The 21,429-nt window shown below is 47.3% G+C and overlaps 1 protein-coding gene across 1 annotated transcript in view; it reads left to right on the plus strand.

Annotated features, from left to right (window-relative positions):
• The window catches only part of KMT2A (lysine methyltransferase 2A), a gene marked incomplete at its 5' end in the record, with an annotated part of 45,238 nt that overhangs the window by 12,138 nt on the left and 11,671 nt on the right, over positions 1 to 21,429 (plus strand). Inside the window, 23 exons of the mRNA XM_082493913.1 lie at positions 559 to 3,227; positions 4,534 to 4,711; positions 5,104 to 5,338; positions 6,603 to 6,667; positions 8,124 to 8,495; positions 9,090 to 9,163; positions 9,793 to 9,921; positions 10,767 to 10,880; positions 12,058 to 12,204; positions 12,490 to 12,585; positions 13,381 to 13,501; positions 14,287 to 14,400; positions 14,751 to 14,935; positions 16,167 to 16,340; positions 17,149 to 17,259; positions 17,507 to 17,580; positions 18,064 to 18,257; positions 18,635 to 18,741; positions 18,885 to 19,022; positions 20,240 to 20,398; positions 20,681 to 20,798; positions 20,883 to 20,961; positions 21,087 to 21,247. Coding sequence (XP_082350039.1) covers positions 559 to 3,227; positions 4,534 to 4,711; positions 5,104 to 5,338; positions 6,603 to 6,667; positions 8,124 to 8,495; positions 9,090 to 9,163; positions 9,793 to 9,921; positions 10,767 to 10,880; positions 12,058 to 12,204; positions 12,490 to 12,585; positions 13,381 to 13,501; positions 14,287 to 14,400; positions 14,751 to 14,935; positions 16,167 to 16,340; positions 17,149 to 17,259; positions 17,507 to 17,580; positions 18,064 to 18,257; positions 18,635 to 18,741; positions 18,885 to 19,022; positions 20,240 to 20,398; positions 20,681 to 20,798; positions 20,883 to 20,961; positions 21,087 to 21,247 — 5,814 coding nt within the window. The remainder of the gene's footprint in view (positions 1 to 558; positions 3,228 to 4,533; positions 4,712 to 5,103; positions 5,339 to 6,602; positions 6,668 to 8,123; positions 8,496 to 9,089; positions 9,164 to 9,792; positions 9,922 to 10,766; positions 10,881 to 12,057; positions 12,205 to 12,489; positions 12,586 to 13,380; positions 13,502 to 14,286; positions 14,401 to 14,750; positions 14,936 to 16,166; positions 16,341 to 17,148; positions 17,260 to 17,506; positions 17,581 to 18,063; positions 18,258 to 18,634; positions 18,742 to 18,884; positions 19,023 to 20,239; positions 20,399 to 20,680; positions 20,799 to 20,882; positions 20,962 to 21,086; positions 21,248 to 21,429) is intronic.

A 21,429-nucleotide genomic window follows, 5' to 3' on the forward strand; every position in this document is an offset into this window, starting at 1 on the left:
ATGCCAAGTGCTAACTGTCTTTCCAAGCTAAAACCAGTTTTTTAGTAAATTACCTTGGATCAAGCTCTCCCTGTACGCTGTTCTTGCCTTACCAAGCTATTCCTTAGCAGTGCAGACGGATGGTACTGGAGAAGTGGAGAAAGACTTTTTTTTTTTTTTACCTTTCAACTAACTGTGATCTGAAAAAAAAAAAAGGAATCATCTTTTACTGTGTTTGAAAGACAGGATGTGCCCTTAAGAATTATTTTTCCCTCTCTCAACATTAGGTTGATAGTGGGTTTGTGCCATTGCATATATAGTTGTTGTGAAAAGGCAGGCTTATGTTTTTCAAAAAATGATCTACTTCATATTTTGTATGGGAGAAGAGGTTTGTTGGGAGGGGACTCTTTACATGTATTGATAAAACTGTATTCTCATTTGTTGATTATCTTAAGTGTCTTAGCAACTTGTATGGGTGGTGGGACTGATAATGAGCAAACACTTGTGCGACCTGGGTAATGCTGTTCTGACACTCGGAGAAATGTAACGTGTGTTCTGCATTCTCTGCTCCCCTCTCAGTTAAGTCTAGTCCACGAAAGCCTCGCGGGCGGCCCCGGAGCAGTTCTGACCGAAGTTCAGCCGTACTGTCAGACTCTTCGTCAGTGTGTTCCCCTTCGAGCAAGCCTGAAAGCACATCAATGGAGAAAGTAAAGAAGAAGGAGTTGAAGAGTGGGGAAAAAAGGCGAGGAAGGCCTCCAGCGCTTACGGGCGTGAAGTTCAAATTGTCACAAGTAAAGGACGCATCGGACCTTCAGAAGGGCAGTAAAGAAGAAAAAGAGAGTCTGAAAAAAATCAAAAGGTCACCATCCACTACATTTCAGCAAGCAACTAAAATCAAGAAATTAAGAACTAGTAAGCTCTCCCCACTGAAATCTAAATTCAAGCCTGGGGCAAAACTTCAGATTGGGAGGAAGAGTGTTCAGATTGTGCGCAGGAGAGGTAGGCCGCCCTCCTCTGAACGTTTAAAGACTTCCTCAACCTTAGTCATAAACTCACAGCTGGAGAAACCCCAAAGGATGCGCAAAGAGAAGGATGGCACACCACCTCTTATGAAAGAAGAGAAGACTGCGGTCAGACAGAGTCCGCGCAGGATTAAGCCTGTCAGGATTATACCTTCCACCAAAAGGACAGATGCTGCGATCGCAAAGCAACTCTTGCAGAGGGCTAAAAAGGGGGCGCAAAAAAAGATTGAGAAAGAAGCGGCCAAACTGCAGGGCAGGAAGGGGAGAACCCAGCTCAAAAATATCCGACAGTTCATCATGCCGGTTGTGAGCGCTATCTCTTCACGGATAATTAAAACACCCAAACGGTTCATTGAGGATGAAGACTACGATCCTCCTATTAAAATATCCAGACTAGAATCCACACCAAACAGCAGGTTCAGTGCTACGTCTTGTGGCTCCAGTGAAAAGTCCAGTGCTGCCTCTCAGCATTCGTCTCAGATGTCGTCAGACTCCTCACGGTCCAGTAGCCCCAGCGTGGATACCTCGACGGACTCGCAGGCCTCTGAGGAGATGCAGGCGCTGTCTGAAGAGCGAAGCAATACTCCAGAAGTTCACACACCGCTGCCTGTTTCTCAGTCCCCTGAAAACGATAACAGCGATAGAAGAAACAGAAGATTTTCGATAACGGAAAGAAGTTTTGGCCAGAGGACTGCTAAAAAACTGTCAGCCTTGCCAAGTGTGCCACAGCAGCAGTCCTCTTCCTCCCCTCCTCCCCCTTTGCTCACTCCCCCACCACCGCTGCAGCCTGCTTCCAGCATCTCGGACCATACCCCGTGGCTTATGCCTCCTACCATACCGCTGGCCTCACCCTTTCTCCCTACTTCTGCTGCGCCAATGCAAGAGAAACGGAAGTCAATTCTGCGTGAGCCAACGTTTAGGTGGACCTCCTTGAAGCATTCCAGGTCAGAACCACAGTACTTCTCATCAGCAAAGTATGCCAAAGAGGGTCTTATTCGCAAACCAATATTTGATAACTTCCGACCCCCTCCGCTGACACCAGAGGACGTTGGCTTTGCGTCTGGCTTCTCAACGCCAGGTGCCACAGCTCCAGCACGCCTGTTTTCTCTTCACTCTGGAACAAGATTTGACATGCACAAGAGAAGCCCTCTGCTGAGAGCACCCAGATTCACGCCCAGTGAGGCCCACTCCAGGATCTTTGAATCTGTAACTCTGCCCTCATCGGTTGGCCGAACCACTACAGGGACCTCTGCAACGGGTGTCTCTTCTCGCAAGCGGAAAAGGAGAGTGTTCAGCCCCATCCGATCAGAACCCAGATCTCCTTCGCACTCCATGAGGACAAGAAGTGGAAGACTTAGTACCTCTGACCTGACAACTCTCACCCCACAGTCGTCTGTCTCCTCCTCATTAACCAGCATTTCTGTTAGTTCCCTCGCCACTAGTGCCTTAAATTCAACTTTTACTTTTCCTTCCCATTCCCTGACGCAGTCTGGGGAATCGGCAGAAAGAAGCCAGAGAGCGAGGAAGCAGACCAGCACTCCAGCAGAGCCTTTCTCATCTGGTAGCCCGACTCCTCTCTTCCCCTGGTTCACATCGAGTCCCCAGACAGAGAGAGGCAGAAACAAGGACAGGGCAGCGGAGGAGCTCTCCAAAGATAAAGACGCTGACAAAAGCATGGAGAAGGACAAGAGCAGAGAGAAAGACAGAGAGCGAGAAAAGGAGAACAAACGGGAGTCAAGGAAAGAGAAAAGGAGAAAAGGGTCAGAAGTTCAGAGTAGCTCTGCTTTGTTTCCTGTAGGCAAAATGCCTAAAGAAAAAGTTGCCAGCGAAGACGTTGCAGCATCGTCCTCTGCCAAAAAAACTGCCGGGCGGAAGAAATCTACAGCAATAGATGCCACAGCAGATGTTGCCACTGCTGCTTTGGTAGATGCAGCAGCCAGCAAAACCAAAATGTCCAAGAAAGGTAGAGGGGGGTTAGACAAATCAGATCTGGACCTCAGCCCTGCTGCGCCAGCCTTGGAGAAGGAAAAAGCCTTGCGTCTGTCTGCTCCTTCGTCCAGCACTGTTAAACATTCCGCTTCCTCCATCAGCTCCATGTTGGCTCAAGCAGACAAACTGCCCATGACTGACAAGAGGGTGGCCAGCCTTCTGAAAAAGGCAAAAGCCCAGCTGTACAAGATTGAGAAGAGCAAGTCCCTCAAACAGGCAGATCAGCCAAAAGCACAGGTACTCCTTTTTCCAAGTCTGGTTTGCTTTGGTTTGTTTGTTTTGTTAGGCTTTTTTTTTTGCTAGAACACATCTTTTTGAACTTGCACTGAAAGTCACAAGTAGCTTTCGTATCCTAAGCGTGAAGAATTAACGTGCTGAGCTACGCAGCTGTTAGTGCAACAGATGGCAAACGATCATCCAAAAAGGAGAAGCCCGGGACAGAAGCTGAGGGGAGAGGGAGCTGCTGCGTAGTCAGCTCAGGGGGGAGCTGTGTGCGTTGTTAGAGATCAGTGCGGCCTAGCTGCTTAGTGGGATTCTCCGCATAAATCTAAGCGAAGTGGTCGTCTAGAGTAGTGGTACTCACTCTTGGGAGCACAGTTCCAGCAAACTGCAGTAGTCTGTCTTGGCCTTGGTGTTTTTCATAGGCCTTAAGCACGAAGCTGGCTTCTGATGATAAATTGGTCCCTGTTTTTAATTTTACGCGGGGATGATCTGTTACTTATGGGCGGGAGTAGAATCCGTTGGGACTTTGTATCTGACGGGGGGAGTGCTTCCTACCGCTTTCCTCTCTTTCCTCTCCCTCTCCCACACCGAGCCTTTTCTGCAGCCCTCTCTAGCTACCGGAAGGGTAGGTGAAATGCATTTTATTCAAACTTCTACTTTCTGTAATGGCATTAGTGGTGAAAATGAGTGGCGCGTACTTGAAATGGGAAGCTCTCAAGCTTTGGTCTCTGACGTGCGGGAGGGCATGCTTCTGTATGTCTGGCCTGGTAGAAGCAGCCCAGGCCCTCACAGTCAGCTGCTTGGGAGAGTCCTTTTAGTTGGAGGTATTTCAGATTCCTATGATGGAAACATGGAGAATTGCACTGAAATGCTACATTTCCTCTAGCGCCTGGGCAAACACAAGGCCCTCATCTGAAAGGCCAGCAGCTACAAAGCTGTCAAACAGCTTCATGTACTTCAGGCTTCTGCTGTGTCAGTTGGCACCAAGTGTTAGTCTAATTCCATTTGACTCTGTTTTTTGTGATATCAGTGCCTTGATAACACGGCTTCGTGAGCGAGTTTGTTTTCCAGTAGCAGGTAGATACTTCCCATGTCATTCCAAATGAGTAAAAATCTCTTGTTCTTTTGAGTTTACCCTCTCTTGGATAACCGAGGTTTAAGAGGCTGAGAGCCTTTCTTTTTATCCCGATTCTTACGAAGTGCAAGCAAAGATACAGCTTAACTCTTTTTAGGTTGCTTAGAAGTTTACAGTAAGTGTTTCTCAGCCTCGTTTTGGTACCTTCCTTAGGAATACTGTCTGTTCCCGTGTTCTAAAATCTAGGGACAAGAGAGCGATTCATCAGAAACGTCAGTCCGAGGACCGCGAATAAAACACGTTTGCAGGAGAGCAGCTGTTGCGCTGGGCCGCAAGCGAGCGGTGTTTCCTGATGACATGCCCACTCTGAGTGCCTTACCGTGGGAAGAGCGGGAGAAAATACTGTCTTCCATGGGGAATGACGGTGAGTGAAGATTTGCAGTTTTCATCTGTGGGTTTGTACAAAGTCGGCTTTTGTTGCCTGCTCAGAATGAGGACTTCAAGTGATTAACAAGGGAAAGTATGTTAACCAGCTCCAGGCTCTCCGTTACAATGCCACGCACACAGGGTTAATCCTTTTAACCATTGGTAATCATTATAACCGGGTGTTCTGCACTACGCTTTTGGTCTGCTGCAGCATGTGTGTACACAAACGTATGCACGCGTACGTGTGCACACGTGTGCTCCCACGCAGCCCTTGTGTGGCTCTGCAGATGAACTTGCGCTTCATGGAATACATTCCTTTAGCAAGTTAGACACTCCTGAAACGTTCTTTGCCATCAGTGAATTCACGTTAGAAAAATTTTTTTTTGACAGATAAGTCATCAATAGCTGGCTCCGAAGAGGCTGAGCCTCTGGCTCCACCTATCAAGCCAATTAAACCAGTTACCAGAAACAAGGCCCAGCAAGAGCCTCCAGTGAAGAAGGGCCGGCGCTCCAGGCGCTGTGGGCAGTGTTCGGGCTGCCAGGTTCCAGAGGACTGCGGTGTCTGTACCAACTGCCTGGACAAGCCCAAGTTTGGTGGACGCAATATAAAGAAGCAGTGCTGCAAGTACGTGTGTGGCTGAGCAATTGTTGTGTTCATCCCTACGCTGAGTGGGATAAGCACGCCCGTACTGCGGGACAGGGAACAGCAGATTTGCCATGTAGCGCAGGCTGTGAGTGAATGTGCCCTGGGCTGAGGCTGAGTCATGGCAGGGGACTGTGAGCAGGTTAACTGAAGAGTCTAGATCCTGATTCAAGGTGTGCTCCTTACGAGCTCTTTCTCTGAAGTTCGCTTCTGGTTCATTCTCCCCAGCGTGGCAAAACTGGCATAGCAGTGACAAGCCTTTGGTAGGAGACTAGTGGCTTTCCTTAGTCACTGTGGGGTTTTGCAGGGAAGGCAATATGTATGTTAATATTTAACTCTTACTCTCCCAAATTGCATTCATGAAGAGATTGTGTTTTCAAGGTGGTGATTATCTGGTGTACGTATGCCTCGTTATAACAAAGATGTCTCTGGATGTCATTAAGAAATACCGCTCTTCCCTGATTTTTTCCTGTCACTTTTTATACCTATCACTTAGCCTGAACATTTTGCTTTTTTAAATTGCTGTAATTAATTGGTTTTACCGGACTAGATGATCTGTCTGAAAAGGCAGCCACTGAAATGGCACCAGTGAAAGCTGCTGTGGTGTGAAAGCTGTCCCTGAAGCATAGCTGTGAGGGTTGCTGCGGGGCACTCAGCTGTGTGAGACCGCTCCGCAGGCTGCGGGCTGTGAGCGGTCTCCCTCTCAGCAGCCCTGCCAGGCCCTGGCCTCGGTTTCCAAACCACAGACCTGACATACAGAAGACATCACATGCAAAACATAAGAAAAATAGGAAATAAAGTTGAACACTTAAAAAAGGCTCGGTCACCTAATCCAGTCCCACTCCAAGAGTAACTGAATTTGTCTGAAATGGCCTCTGTTTGGGTTACGTAAGACCTACAGTTAAGAGAGTTTGATGTGGTTTCTCAGAGCTCTTGGAAGTATTCTGGTACTTCTCAAATCTAAGAAATGGAATTGATGGGGGACTTACCAGCGAAGCAGCGTTGTTACGTAAGCAGTTTTACTAACCCCAAAATTGTGTTGAGTGTGCAAAACCAAAAGGAAAATACAGAGGAAAATAAGTCTTATGTATTTCTGAAGAAGGGAGGGGGGGAAAAAATTGCTTGGGAAAAGGTAGTAGGTGTATTGATAACGGTTTTTTTCAACCTTTCATGTTGAATATTTACAGACTGCCCTCTTATTGACTGCATTTTTCTTCTGATTTCACGACATGCTCTTTCTTTGCAGAATGAGGAAATGTCAGAATCTCCAATGGATGCCTTCGAAAGCCTATCTCCAGAAGCAGGCGAAAGGTATGCTAAAAGGCTTGGCTCGAGTACAGCACAAGAGAGAACTTCTCATCTCTTCGGTTTTGCTCTCTGCGCCATCGCTGTGGCTGCGCTGAGGTTAGCAAGGGCCAGGCTGCAGCCAGCTGCTCGCAGGGAGCCTGCCTGCTCTGCTGCTGCAGGGGAGGTGGGAGTGCAGGCAGCCTCTGTACTCCCTGGCAGCGCCTGCCTCCTCCCGCACTGGACAGGCAGTTCTTCTGTCCTTCTGTGGGCAGCTGCTGCTGCTAGCTGGTCAGCCTCCCCTGCCCTTCAGGTGACGTGTTCCTCGGAGGTTTGCCTGCTCCTGAGAGCTGCGGGCACTGACGAGTCTCATCAGCCTCCTTATCTCTGACCTGAGGCTTCAGTGAGCTGTCAGAGGTGTTCTGCTAAATCCCCGTGCTCCTGGTACTGCACCCCTGAGTCTGCGGGTTAGCGTGACAGCACTCAGGCGGCTGCCTCGAGCTCCCTTAACTGCCCACATGAAGCCTGCTTTCTCCTGTAGACAGTAAATTATCCATGAGCAAGCAATGTGCCCTTGTTGCCAAAAAGGCCAACGGAATCCCAGGCTGCATAGGGAAGAGTGTGGCTAGTAGGTTGAAGGAGGTCATTCTCCCCCTCTACTCTGCACTGGTGAGGCCGCAACTGGAATACTGTGTCCAGTTTTGGGCTCCCCAGTTCAAGAGGGACAGGGAACTGCTGGAGCGAGTCCAGCGAAGGGCAACTAAGATGATTAAGGGATTGGAGCATCTCCCATATGAGGAAAGGCTGAAAGAGCTGGGAATCTTTAGCCTGGAGAAGAGAAGGCTGAGGGGAGACCTCATTAATGCTTACAAGTATCTAAAGGGTGGGTTGAAGCAGGATGGAGCCAGGCTCTTTTCAATGGTTCCCAGTGACAGGACGAGGGTCAACGGGCACAAGTTAGAACATAGGAAGTTCCGTTCAAATACACGGAAAAACTTCTTTACGGTTCGGGTGACAGAGCACGGGCACAAGCTGCCCAGGGAGGTTGGGGGGTCCCCTTCTCTGGAGATTTTCAAGACCCGCCTGGATGCAGTCCTGAGTAATGTGCTCTGCGCAATCCTGCTTTAGCAGGGGAGTTGGACTAGATGATCTCTAGAGGTCCCTTCCAACTCTGAAACTCTGTGATTTCGTGATTCCTTTGCGCAGTGACGCTGCGCATTTGCGTGGCTGCAGGGAGGCTGGCGTACTGCTCTGCCAGAAGAGAAGCCCAAGGTATTAGAGCACAGATTGCAACGTAAGCCAAGGGCATTAATGGTACTGACAAAAGGCTTTATTCTTTTTGGAGTGCTGTTTTTTCTTTTGTACAACAGAATGACAAAATTCTGACATCAAAGCGTCTGTTTCCTTGTTTTAAAAAAGCAGCAAATCATTTCAAGTCACAGCGTTTTGTCTGTGTTGCTTTATTGATGCTGCTTCTTCCTAGCTGCAAAGAAGAAAGAGAAGAAATCAAAGACAAATGAAAAGAAAGAAAGCCATTCTGGAAAGAACCAGTTGGACTCTGGACAGAAGCAAACTCCTCAGCCTGTCTTATCGAGGGAAGACAACGCCGTGAAGAAGAGCGGTGAGCCTGCCCGTAAGCCCGTTGAGGAAAAGCATGAGGATGGGAATTGCTCCGTGCCAGCCTCAGAGCCCAAGCAGGTCCCTGCCTCCGGTACCAGAAAGACTGGCAAGCAGATGTCCCAGCCAGCGCAGCTCCCTCCTCCTCAGCCACCCAGCTCAGCGCCTTTGAAAAAAGAAGCACCTAAAGTTACCACTTCTGAGCCTAAGAAAAAGCAGACTGCCCAGCCAGAAATAGGTAAATAGGACTGTTTATCCTCAGTGTGTCTGAGTCATGTTAAGTAACAATATTCGTACCGCTGAAAGCCGTTGGATTTTAAAACTGATAAATGCTTTATGATGTGGTGAAATTACAGCAGATTATTTTGGGAATTTTGCTTAGAACTTAGGGCTTTCTTTTTCCTGAACTGCAGTGTGTGTTGGGGCAGGAGAAAGATGACCATCTTCACTATGATTTTTTTAGTCACGCAGGCTTGGCAGCCTGGAAGTACAGTGTCAATGTTGTTAAGTCAGTTGACTGTTTGCAGTCTGAATGTGAAACAAGGGGTGTAATCTTGTGCTACAAAAGCGTAGTGCAGAAAGCCACAAGCGGTGGCCAGCAATACAGCTCCGGGACTGCTGTGGCTTTGCACCCAGAACGCCTCAGATGCCTGGCAGAGCAAACTCCTGGCTGTGCCTCGAGGAGGCTGTTTAAGTCACAGGAGAGGGTGGAAAAATTCTAGTCTGAAATTCATCGCACGTTACCCAGCTGATTTTTTTTTTTTTTCCTTTTCTTCTCTGCAGGTGGCTGTTAGTTACTTGAAATACTCATATTTTTTCCCCCCCTTCCTAGGCACAGAACAAAGCAAACAGAAAAAAATTGCTCCCCGTCCATCTTTCCCTGTGAAACAGAAACCCAAAGAAAAGGTGAATACTGCTTTTTGTACACAGTCGGTAAATGTCAAGAACCTGGAACTTCTCTCTGTCTAGAAAGTAGAACTGTATGACTTAACCCTGTAGCAGATGTTGGTTGTTTTTTTTTTTTATCCTTACAGATGTTAGTTTTTCCCTTGTGGCAGTATGTGGATACAAAAGTACCTTGCACGTGCCTGAGATTAGGTTGAGGTCTTAACTTGTTCTCCAGGACTTGTAGGTCGTGGGCTGGGGGCCAGCTTTCCCATAAAAACTGGAGCTACCGTTGTCTCAAATAACTCCACTATGGGAAAAAAAAAAAAAGTCATATTTAAATCTGAGAGAGAAGTGCGTAGGGACTAATTACACTCAGAGTCGCCCTGCTGCAGCAAAATAAAACCAATGCTCTGATGAGAGGGAACAACACAATGTTAGAGGAAAACGCAGCAAATTGAGTTAGAAATGTAATTGTGTGTGGAACACTCTTAAGAAGTGGTTTGCAGAATGGTTACTTTCTCGCAACTCGTGAATCCTGTGATGGTTTGGGGGTTTTGTCTGTCAGTTGTCTACAGCGTTTAATGTAATTGCTGGGTAGGTTCTGATGTTCGGTGCTGGGATTAATGCAGGCTCCTTTACTTGACTAGGAAAAGCCCCCTCCTATAAGCAAGCCAGAAAGCAGCACGCTGAATTTGCTGAGCACTCTGACTAACGGGAGCAGTTCCAAGCAAAAGCCACCTACAGATGGAGTCCACAGAATCCGAGTGGATTTCAAGGTAGAGGACAAAACGTTTTAAGTATTTGAGTGTTACCTGGCTCTGAACGCCGCACCTCCGGTCACTGCGGAGTGCTGGCAGTGACCGCTCAGGTGGTGTGGCTGGTGCCCTGCAGAGAGAACTGCAAACAGGAGCCTTCCTGACAAGTCACCCGGTTGATTTTTAGAAGCTTGTTATGCCTTTTTTGTCTTATAATTAGAGTACTGGACGAAGAGACACTTAAAGCTTTAAAACCTTAACTGTCAAGGTGTGAGGATGAGCAAGAATTTGAGGTTTATGAAGAATTATTCCATTAAGATGGAACTATAAAACCTTACCACAACTTGAGCCAACAAGATTTGGGGAAAATGTTAGTAACTTGTAATTCACAACGTTTTGGGTATATCTGGGGCTTTAAACTGATAAATCATGTACTTTTTTGAACAACAGTGTTGAAATAATAAAAATTAATATTTTCCTAATAATTTTTCAGTCCATCTCTAAGTGTTGATACTGGAGACCATAGTGAGATCTCATAAGTGTTTTATACAAGTACGGAGTTGTAATAAAGTGTAATTCTTCTGACATTTCACTTTTAGTAATATTCTGCAATCCTGGGAGAACTTTGTCCCGTTCCTTAGGCTTGCTTTCTGTAGGAGGAAGGCTGGCATGCTGTTGAGCGCCCTGGGCCGGAACGGCGCTGACCGCTGGTACTCCCTAGGCGCTAGGAAGCAGGGTGAGGTAGAAGTTGCAACGATTGCAGTTTGAGAACAGCGAGTTGCAGGCGCAGAGGGTCAATGTGAGCACTTTGTACTGATGTTGTATTGCCTTGTTCCGCATGGTGATATATCCTTTTGTGCTTTCAGGAGGACTGTGAAGTGGAGAATGTTTGGGAGATGGGTGGGTTAGGCATCGTCACCTCGGTACCTATTACTCCCAGGGTGGTCTGTTTTCTCTGTGCCAGCAGTGGACATGTGGAGGTAAAGCATTGTGTTCTGCTGTTGATGACTTAGTTACGGCACTGTGTTGTTACAAAAATAAATAAATGTCATGGCCTTAATCCAGAAGAAATTAAAATAATACCTGTCCTTGCTAAAATTTGTCCCAAGATACTGAAATGCAGGGTATTTACAGTCAGCGTGGAAACTTCTGCGGTGCTAAGTTTGGAGGTAAACTGTGTTAGACATAACAAATAGCGTATTTCAGAATACCTGTGTCTCCTCTTAATTTGGATTCCCACGTCTGACTTAAAGCAGGGGCTTTGCTTTCTTTTACCTGGAAATAAGAAAGGCTGCCCAGTAACGTTAAAGGGCTGTAGGCAGTGTGGCTTTCCCAGGTATGTCTGTGTCTGCTGGGAGCTGCAAACCGTTACTGAAACGTGCCTGGAAAGATTCTGGTGCTGTATAAGCAGCGGGATTTGGGTTAAAGATGTGTTAAATGCTCTTCCAGGTCTAGACGGGTGCCTTCTCAGCATCTCCCGGCCAGCTGTCCTGGGAAGGTGATGCTAGCGCTCTAGGAAAGGCTTGGTTATGAGTGAGCAATACCTGGGGAAAGGGGGGTTAAGCTCTGCACGTGGACATCGGTTCACCTGAGGACCGTGAAGGTGCAGTGGGGCATAGACCCATCCCCTTCTCAGGCAGGTTGCTCGAGGGGACAGACGATCCTTCTGTCCCCTGTGAGCTTGCGGTGTTCTTGCCTTAAGGATGATTCTCTTTCTACTGTGACCAGCCTTGTAGGGGATCCATAGAAATTAGAAGAGCTGTCCCACGGGCCACCAAAGCTGAACTGGGGGAGAGATGTTGCTCTGTGCTCTGCATGTCCCTTCCTTCTGCACTAAGTGCTTCTTCTGGTGCGGTTGGCTTGTGTTGCGGTGAGGGAGGGAAGTCCTGAAGAGTCTGATAGGCCTTTGCCAGTAGTCAGAACATGTGGAGAACAGGTACCAGACTGCCCCTGGCTGCTAGATGCGTGGTCTGGGTAGGCGAGCGTGGCTTTGGGTTACCTGAAGTACATGCAGTTTCCCTCCTAAAACATGCCAGTAGATATCCTTGTTCTGTCAGTTGTAAATCAGATTTCAAAGTTGTTTGGAGCGTGAGGGGGCTTGTTTGGGACTTCAGAGCAGCTTCTGACTTGCTAAAACCTCCCTCTCCCCCCTTGCAGTTCGTGTATTGTCAGGTCTGTTGTGAGCCTTTCCACAAGTTCTGCTTAGAGGAGAGTGAGCGGCCCCTGGAGGACCAGCTGGAAAACTGGTGCTGCCGTCGCTGCAAGTTCTGCCACGTGTGTGGGAGACAGCACCAGGCCACCAAGGTACCCCCCAACCCCCAGAACACCTCGGGCACCCCCCGCACCGCTCCCAGAGCTCCGCTTGCTCCGCAGGTGGGCTAGCAAGTCTGCAGCGGGGAGTAGGGACACACAGGGTCCGTGCACAAGTGCCGCTGTGCGCTGGGGAGAATGCTTTCCGGGTCAATTCAGTGCAGCTTCTTCCTCCTCTTGCCCCGGCTGGGGGATCCAACATAAACCCAAAAGGTCCAGGATGTGGCATCCCTTCAAGAGCGTTCCTCTGTTCCAATGCTTTTCCCCTTATTCTTGCAGCAGTTGCTGGAGTGTAACAAGTGCCGAAACAGCTATCACCCTGAGTGCCTGGGCCCAAACTACCCAACAAAACCCACCAAGAAAAAGAAAGTTTGGGTGAGGGACTTTGATTTCTTTTTTGGGTAACTCGCAGGTTGACTGATCATAATGCTGTGGGCCAGAACTCTGCGTGTGGCTTGCTCTGATGCAATTGCTGAGCTTTTTAAGGCAGGGAGCCTGTGTCGTTGGAAGGTACATTTGGAAATAGATAATGAGATGGGTTGTTGATAAGGTTCCAAACAAGTGGGATTTTTAACAAGCTTACAACTTACTTAGTTGTAGTAATTTCTTCTGACCATAGTCCCGGAATGCAGAAGTTCTTCAGAATGGAAGCATTTACCTTGTTAACAAACTTACTGGTTCATACTGGTATTGAGAGACTATTTGGATTAATGCACTAGTTTGTGTCTTTCAAGTTTTTGTTCTAAACACATGCGAAAGCTTTGCCTATAGTGTATTTGGTGCCAATAGTTTTTAGGTGTTTGCTGCTACGATATCCTCAGAGTTGGAAAACTGTTAAAATAAGACTTCATATGTTAGGTCAGAAGAAACGCCACAACCACATATGCTGGTTTATGTGAAGGGAAAGGTGATATTTTCTTCAGTGCAAATATGAAGGACAGAAAAACTATACTGTGATTTATTTTCACTTTTTCTTGTCACATTGTCACCGCCTTACCATAAAGGGAGGGACCTCTTTTCTTTTTAGTGAAAGTTTTGGTATTTGAATCTCTTTATTCTGTTGTATAAGCTCTCAGCGCTCATTAGATAATAAAGGCTATGAAATGTATTGTTAGGACTAAAGCACTGGGTAAAGGCAAATAACTCTTGCCGAACCCGTTCCTTTTCCAGATATGTACCAAATGTGTTCGCTGCAAGAGCTGTGGATCAACAACACCAGGGAAAGGCTGGGATGCGCAGTGGTCTCATGACTTCTCGCTGTGTCATGATTGTGCCAAACTCTTTGCTAAAGGTACACAAAGTTGTGATTCTTTGCAGCAGGAACCCCTTCAGCTGCTCGGGTTTGAGTCAGACAGCAGCAGCTGTCTCGGTGAGCCAAAGGCCTGCAGGGCAGGCGAGCTTGTCACCATACAGCCAGGACTGAAAGCTGGTGTTGGGCTCAGGCACGACAGCTCGTGCAGTGGTTCTCACAGGAAAGGCAGGCTCTTAGGTTTCACGGTGGCTAACAAAAGCCACCGCTGTTCTAGTGTCAGAGTCTGAGGCTCCCAGAATTTAAACACTGCACGATATAAAGCAATCGTTACACACTCGTTGGCCCAGGGTTTCAAGTAGCAGTTGAGATAAAGACATTTGAAAGGACTCCTGACTTAAAAGCAACAAAATTCCTCTCATAAAGTGGTCATTCCTTCTTCAGTTAGTTACTGTACGTGACGCCTTTGAAGCTGGGAGGGGCACTCTATGGAGAATACTCAGGATAGAAAATCTTGACTATTCCACTGAATTTCTTGCCTGTATGTTATCTTTGTCTTTTCGTTTTCCTCCATAACACTAATTGCCTATAGTATTTTGTTAGTCTCACCACTCCCAAAAAATGGGTGCCCAGTAAGAGTTGTAGAGTGTGCAGGTTGTTTTTGTGGCCATTGTTTGCAGTGTTGTACAAGTAGATGTAGCTGTGTTGGCAGCTTTCCGGTGGGCGTTTCAGAGACCTGCTTTCTTAGCACACTAGTGAGTAACCACCTAGCCTTTAAGGCGTGTTTGGCAGCTGAACTTCTGATACGAACCACATCTCGTTTGCAGGAAATTTTTGTCCTCTCTGTGACAAATGCTATGATGATGACGACTATGAGAGCAAGATGATGCAGTGCGGGAAGTGTGACCGCTGGGTCCACTCCAAGTGTGAAAACCTTTCTGGTAAGGCAAATCCTTCTCTCCTCAATACTTCAGAACATGGGGTGGCGAGTAGACACCAGTAGACAGCAAGCCGGTTTTAGACCTTTCTACTGGAGTGTTGTGTTAATGCCCTCGCCTGTTGTGACATGCCTGAAAAACGCCTGTAGAATGACTACAGGTAAACCAGTACTGACACCAGCGGCATCCTGAAAGTATAGAACTTGCCTCAAATGCAGTGTCACTCAGTTAGTTGCACAAGATGCTTTTGTTACATGAAAAGTGTTCCAGTTAGTGCGAAGTAGGGGGTTTTCCGTCTATCCATCCTTCAGCAAAGTTGTTCAGATTGCTGTTCTATTTTTTTTCATCTGCAGATGAAATGTATGAGATACTCTCTAACTTGCCTGAGAGCGTAGCATACACCTGCATTAACTGTACAGAGCAGCATCCTGCAGAGTGGCGGCTGGCACTGGAAAAGGAGCTGCAGGTTTCCTTAAAGCAGGTTTTAACAGCTCTGTTGAATTCTAGAACTACCAGCCACTTGCTGCGCTACAGACAGGTAAGCTGGAGCCTCGCGTCCCCTTAATACGTTCTGGCCTGAAGTATTGCCTGGTGTTCAATTGAATTCTGGTATTGCTGTGCATCATACCACAAAAGTGTCTTTATCGTACTTAGCACAGCATGTATGGGGATTTCTGTTTCCTTTCTGTTGTTCATTCCTATGCAAACAAAGAAGTGGGTATCTATGATATGACTTGTGAGGGTCAAAGCAAAAAGCAGAGTAGAGTTCTTCAAGGAATGAGAGGATTTAGCTCTGTGGTGGTAAAGGTGCCTTTTTGACAGAAGAACAGGATCTTCTCGATAAGCTCAACATAAGCCAGCAATGTGCGATCGCAGCCCAGAAGGCCAACCGTATCCTGGGCTGCATCAAAAAAAGTGTGGCCAGCAGGTCAAAGGAGGTGATTCTGCCCCTCTACTCCACCCTCGTGAGACCCCACCTGGAGTACTGCATCCAGCTCTGGAGTCCCCAATGTAAGAAGGCCATGGACCTGCTGGAGTTTGTCCAGAGGAGAGCCACATGGATGATCCGAGGGCTGGAGCACCTCTCCTATGAAGAGAGGCTGAAAGAGTTGGGGCTGTTCAGCCTGAAGAAGAGAAGGCTCCGAGGAGATCCTATTGTGGCCTTCCGTACCTAAAGGGGGCCTACAGGAGAGCTGGGGAAGGACGTTTTACTAGGGCATGTAGCGATAGGACGAGGGGGAATGGCTTTAAACTGGAAGAGGGCAGGTTCAGATTGAACATTAGGAAGAAGTTTTTCACTGTGAGGGTGGTAAGGCACTGGGACAGGTTGCCCAGAGAGGTTGTTGAGGCCCCATCCCTGGAGGTGTTCAAGGCCAGGCTGGACGTGGCCTTGGGCAACCTGGTCTAGTGGGAGGTGTCCCTACCTATGGCAGGGGGGTTGGAACTCGATGGTATTCAAGGTCCTTTCCAACTTAAACCATTCTATGATTCTACGATCTTGGTCTTGAAATGTATATTCGGAATTACGACTTCTGCAAATGGGTTTGACCCTTGCAGCCGATGGCTTGGCTCTGCTGTCGGCCTTACAGGTCAGCAGCAGGAAGCTGGTTAAGATCCTTTTGTTTTCGTCCCTGCATTTTGGACAGGAATTCAGAACTTGAGTCTTCTGTCTTTCATGTTAAGCGAGAATCTCTGTGCCAATAAATGTGTGCGGGAGCGGGTCATGATTAGTAGCCAGTGACCCTCTATCTGGTTGCTGATGTTGACAGGCAGCAAAACCACCTGATTTAAACCCTGAGACAGAAGAGAGTATCCCATCCAGAAGCTCTCCTGAAGGTCCTGATCCACCCATCCTAACGGAGGTCAGTAAACAGGAGGAGCAGCAACCTCTGGATCTGGAAGGAGTGAAGAGAAAAATGGATCAAGGAAGTTACACTTCTGTGGTATGTCAGAGTTTTCATGTTTCACTCTAATAATAGATCCTATGAATTGTTTTATGACCCGTGGTATTTATAACTGAGCATGCTTCAGCCTTTTCTTTATGAACAAGGAAACAGGCTAACGTGCTGCTAAAAATAATTCTGGCTGGCACTTCTGTTGGTGTTGGCCCGCAGACATGTAATTTACACTGTTGTATGGCTCTCTTGAACCAGCAGCAATACTCGGTTAAACCGCTTTTGCTCTTAGTCGGATGTTTATGTTCATGGGTACAGGATAGCCCATCCTTTGCGTGCAAATTCTAACTGAAAGCCTAGCTGCATAGCACCGAAGGCAGTCAGTTCCCTGGAAACTAGTCATTCCTGTCTTCAAGGGTGGTGTTGTTAGGGTATTTACACAAAATGCTGCTGTTCACCGAATGGGTTTTATTCGTAGGGAATGTCCTTGTCCTCTCTTTCCCCTGTAGCACCTGTATTCTTGAGGAAGCAGGTATATTGCCAAGTCCTAGGCAAATGTTCTCGCCAGATTTGGGGCAAATCTGTGCAAGGTAGCTACGTTAGCTGGTCCCACAGCAGTCAGCTCTGGGTGGAAGGAAGCAGTGAACAGTTTTGGCTGTAGCAGTTCTGCCGGCCGGTTTGCAAATGCACAGGGCTGCTTGTTCCTCCACAGCCAAATTCTTTCTCTGCTTTTAAGTGGATGCTCCAGTTCATTCTTCTCATCATCTGGATGCTCGCTTGATGCCTTCAATTAGCGGATGGTGTAGCTGTACAAGAGACGATCCTGTTAATGTGAGATTTTGTGGCTTTCTTGTAGTTGGATTTCAGTGATGATATCGTGAAGATCATCCAAGCAGCCATCAATTCCGACGGAGGGCAGCCGGAAGTGAAGAAAGCCAACAGCATGGTCAAGTCCTTCTTTATTCGGGTGAGCCGGGCTGCAGTTATTTTGAAATCTGCTTGGTGTTGTACCACTGCTCGTTGCTGTTGGAGTCCAAAGGGTCCAGCATGCTTACCATTGCTTGGGTGTTTCCAGGAATAAGAAATACATTGTTAGAGTTGTTGATGTTAATGAAAGCTTATTAGTTGTGCATTTACAGTAGACCTTGGCCGAATGGCTTTGAATTTTTGGGTCTGTTGTATAACATTTCTAATGGAGCATTGTTTTCCTTCAGCAAATGGAGCGTGTTTTTCCATGGTTCAGTGTAAAAAAGTCCAGATTCTGGGAGCCAAATAAAGTAACAAGCAAGTAAGTAATTGTTCTGTGTCTGACTGCGACACCCTGCAGTTTTCCAGCTGTCCCAGCAAAAAGTATCAAGAGAAGCCTGTTAGTGGGGTTGGGTTTTCTGGGTTTCTTTTCCTTTTTTTTTTTTTTTTTTTTAAGAAGTTAAACAGTAATCCCATTCCCAGGTTTTGTGTACGCTTTCTTGTTCTAAAGCAGAGAAGCCAAAACCATTCTTTAGATCTGGGCGTATTGTGTGGTGGCTTGTCAGTCCTGTCCTTCCTTCCCCTTCCTCGTCCCCATTTGGTGTGACCCTCCTTCTGTTACCCTCACAAGAAACAGTCAGCCGCATCACAAACCTTACAGTGTAAGTGCCTTTGCTGAGAGAATGTGTGGACTGTAATTGACTAATTGAATTGTTGTGTGTGAAATGTCAGTAGGGCTGTCAGACAGAGCACGTGGCCTTCTGGTGTAGCCAGGTCTGACAGCCCACTCCTTGTTGCGTTTCAGCAGTGGTATGTTGCCGAATGCAGTGCTGCCCCCTTCGCTTGACCATAATTATGCTCAGTGGCAGGAGCGTGAAGAGAACAGCCGCACCGAGCAACCCCCTCTGATGAAGAAGATCATTCCAGCTCCAAAACCCAAAGGGCCTGGCGAGCCAGATTCACCAACTCCTCTGCACCCTCCTACGCCACCTATCTCCAGTAAGAAAACCGCTTGCAGCAGGATTGGTCCCAAGCCCAGAGTGCTTTGCTCTGTAGTAGAGAGCGCTGGTTTGGTTCTGTATGCGATTGGAGCACTTTGGAGACCTCTGTGGCCTGAAATCATTCAGAAGCTGTTACATACGAGATGTTTCTGAGCTGAGCTTGGGCCCAGAACTAGATTTGCACCTGCCCTTTTCCCCCAGAGCAGGGGCTGCGCAGAGGCTGGTGCGTGCTTCTCCTCGCTTTGCAAGCGGCTGTTGAAACTCCAGGCTGCTGTTTGCCCCTTCTACCCTGGTCACTTCCTGACAGCCTGTCCAGATGAGTTTTTCCCTCGCTGCCCTCCAAGAATAAACCACGTTCTCTCTTTTTCCTGTAAGGCTCTGACAGAAGCAGAGAGGATAGTCCTGAGCTTAACCCGCCTCCGGATGTAGAAGACAACAGGCAGTGCGCATTGTGCCTCAAATACGGCGATGACAGTGCCAATGTGAGTATCTGGCACGCGCCCATTTTGAGAGGAGCTGAGTTCAGCGGTACTGTAGAGTTGGTGCCAGGGGCAGCCTGGCTGCTTACTGTGCGTCACGGTGGCTGGTGGAACACTGGAAAAGAGGGTTTCCTTCTGTTCTTTAGGATGCTGGACGTCTACTCTATATTGGCCAGAACGAGTGGACACATGTGAACTGTGCTTTGTGGTCAGCAGAAGTGTTTGAGGATGATGATGGTTCCCTGAAAAACGTGCACATGGCTGTGATCAGGGGGAAGCAGCTGGTGGGTATAAGTACAGAACACATTGTTAAACTTCATGCAGATTTGCACAGAACCAAGATAGCAACCTGGCTAAAAGATGCCTTGGGTGTCCTTTTTCTGCTTTCTCCCCTCCTTGCTTTTTTTTTTTCACTATATATAATAGAACAGATGGAAGATAATTGAATATTTATTTTATCCTTGCTCAGTTCAGAAATACTGTGGAGACCAAAAGGAACTCATAACAGGAGAACTGGAGCCGTGTTTTCCTCAGCAGGTCTTCAGTTGCCAGCGCTATACCTTAGCCAGTTGATGCCATACCTGTAGTCACAGCCTGTTTTTAAAAATGGTATGGAATACGTAAAGCACAGCCAAGTGCTGCATTAAAGCCCGGCGCCTGTCTCTGTAGCACAAGGACTTAGCAGATCTTCTGTTGCAGTCCGAGCTGGTTACAGCAGAGGAACTCAAAGGAGAGAGAGCAAGCCTGTACCTGGTATTGTGACCCAGTTTAAATTTGATAAATGTATAGAAGAAATAAGAATTGAAAGCAAGTACTGTCTGATTCAAGGTGTTGATCAAGGAGCATTTTCACGTTTGAGTATAGATGAAGGATCTTGCCATCTAGCTTCTCCATAGCTACTCTGTTAAATACCGCAAAAAGAACGATGGTGGTGGCTTTTTCCTGAACTCCCAAGCCGTCTTAGAAAACGAAATAATCTTCCTGTTGTGAATCAGGGGTTGCTTACTTTCCAGAAGAATGAAATGAGACTGGAAGCATGGCTAGAAATTACTTTGTCTAAATTTTGTTTTAATACAGTGCCATTTGGTCCTGAACATACATTAAAAGAGCAGGAGCAGTGGAATAGGGCTGCCCTTAGCCATTAGTAAGCCGCCCGCATGGGGAACAGTCAGTGCAGGGGAAATAGCTGACATACATACGCATTGGTGAAGCTTGCAGACACGTGGCTTGGGTAGGGAGTACGAACAAGGGAGTCTGAGGCCTGGAGGAACGGTCTGCAAACGCAGAAGTAGTTCTGTGTGAGGGATCCTTCTCCTCTCGCCTCCTCCGTCGTGTCTCCCTTGCGCACGCGAGTCAGGGTAGCAAAATGCTGCAGCAGTGAAGTGGGAGGTCAGGCATTACTCTATACTTCCATCTGTGCCCAAAAAACCACCTGACAACATTAAGGGTAGCCTCGTTTTAGAAGGGGTTAATTTTTAACTATTTATTTTTTCTTTTGTAGAGGTGCGAGTTCTGCCAGAAATCGGGCGCCACAGTGGGCTGCTGCCTCACTTCCTGTACAAGTAACTATCATTTCATGTGCTCACGAGCCAAGAACTGTGTCTTTCTGGACGATAAGAAAGTTTACTGCCAGAGGCATCGTGACTTGATCAAAGGAGAGGTGAGATCCTTTTTTCCACAGCCTTCCTTGTCTGCGGGTGGGGTTAGCCTGGAACTATGAGTGGTTCTTAGTCATTAATGTTGTGTTCTTTACTAATGACGGCCAGACCACAGTGCTGGTAAAAAGAAGTCAGCAATACAACTGGCCTGGTGAGGTTTGGCAAGGGGCGCCATGTGGCGGTCCAAAACCAAAAGAGCAAAGCGAGGATCGAGTTAGAGTGTGGAGCGTACACATGGTGGTTCCTTTAAAATTAACAGGTAGTTTTGTGGATTTGTGTTCTAGGTGGTGCCTGAGAATGGGTTTGAAGTTCTTAGGAGAGTTTTTGTGGACTTTGAAGGGATCAGTCTGAGAAGAAAATTCCTTAGTGGCTTGGAACCAGAGAACATCCACATGATGATTGGTAAGATCTGGTCTCTGGACACTTCATCCACCTTTGGTGCTGGAATCTGGTTCACAGAACTCTTCTGTTCCTTTTTCTGCTCAGGTTCAATGACGATAGACTGTTTAGGAATTCTGAATGACCTCTCGGACTGTGAGGATAAGTTGTTTCCCATCGGCTATCAGTGAGTATAAACTGTTTAATGATTAGATGTCTTTTAGTGTATTTGATGCCAAACGAGTGCTTGAAGTAACATAGGTAAAAATGGACTGTGGCTTTCATATGTCTTATGTTTGAATTCTCTTCCAGGTGCTCCAGGGTGTACTGGAGCACAACTGATGCCAGAAAGCGCTGTGTGTATACCTGCAAGATCATGGAGTGCCGACCACCGGTCATAGAACCCGACATCAACAGCACTGTGGAGCACGACGATAACAGAACCATTGCCCACAGCCCAGTTCCCCTCACAGGTAATCTTCCAAGGACTTTCTCAAAGTATATTCTCTACATCTTTTTGCTGTCGCATATCCTTACCAGAAAGCTGGGGAGTGGCTGGGGGCTGTGTCTCTTAAACTGATTTGGACTAGAATCCACTTCAGGCTTCCAAATTACATTACAGCATCTAAAGACTTGGGGGGGCGCAGAGCTAAGC

Source organism: Vanellus vanellus (genome assembly GCF_965231255.1).
Source record: "Vanellus vanellus genome assembly, chromosome: 21".
In the NCBI taxonomy this organism is placed as follows: Eukaryota; Metazoa; Chordata; class Aves; order Charadriiformes; family Charadriidae; genus Vanellus; species Vanellus vanellus.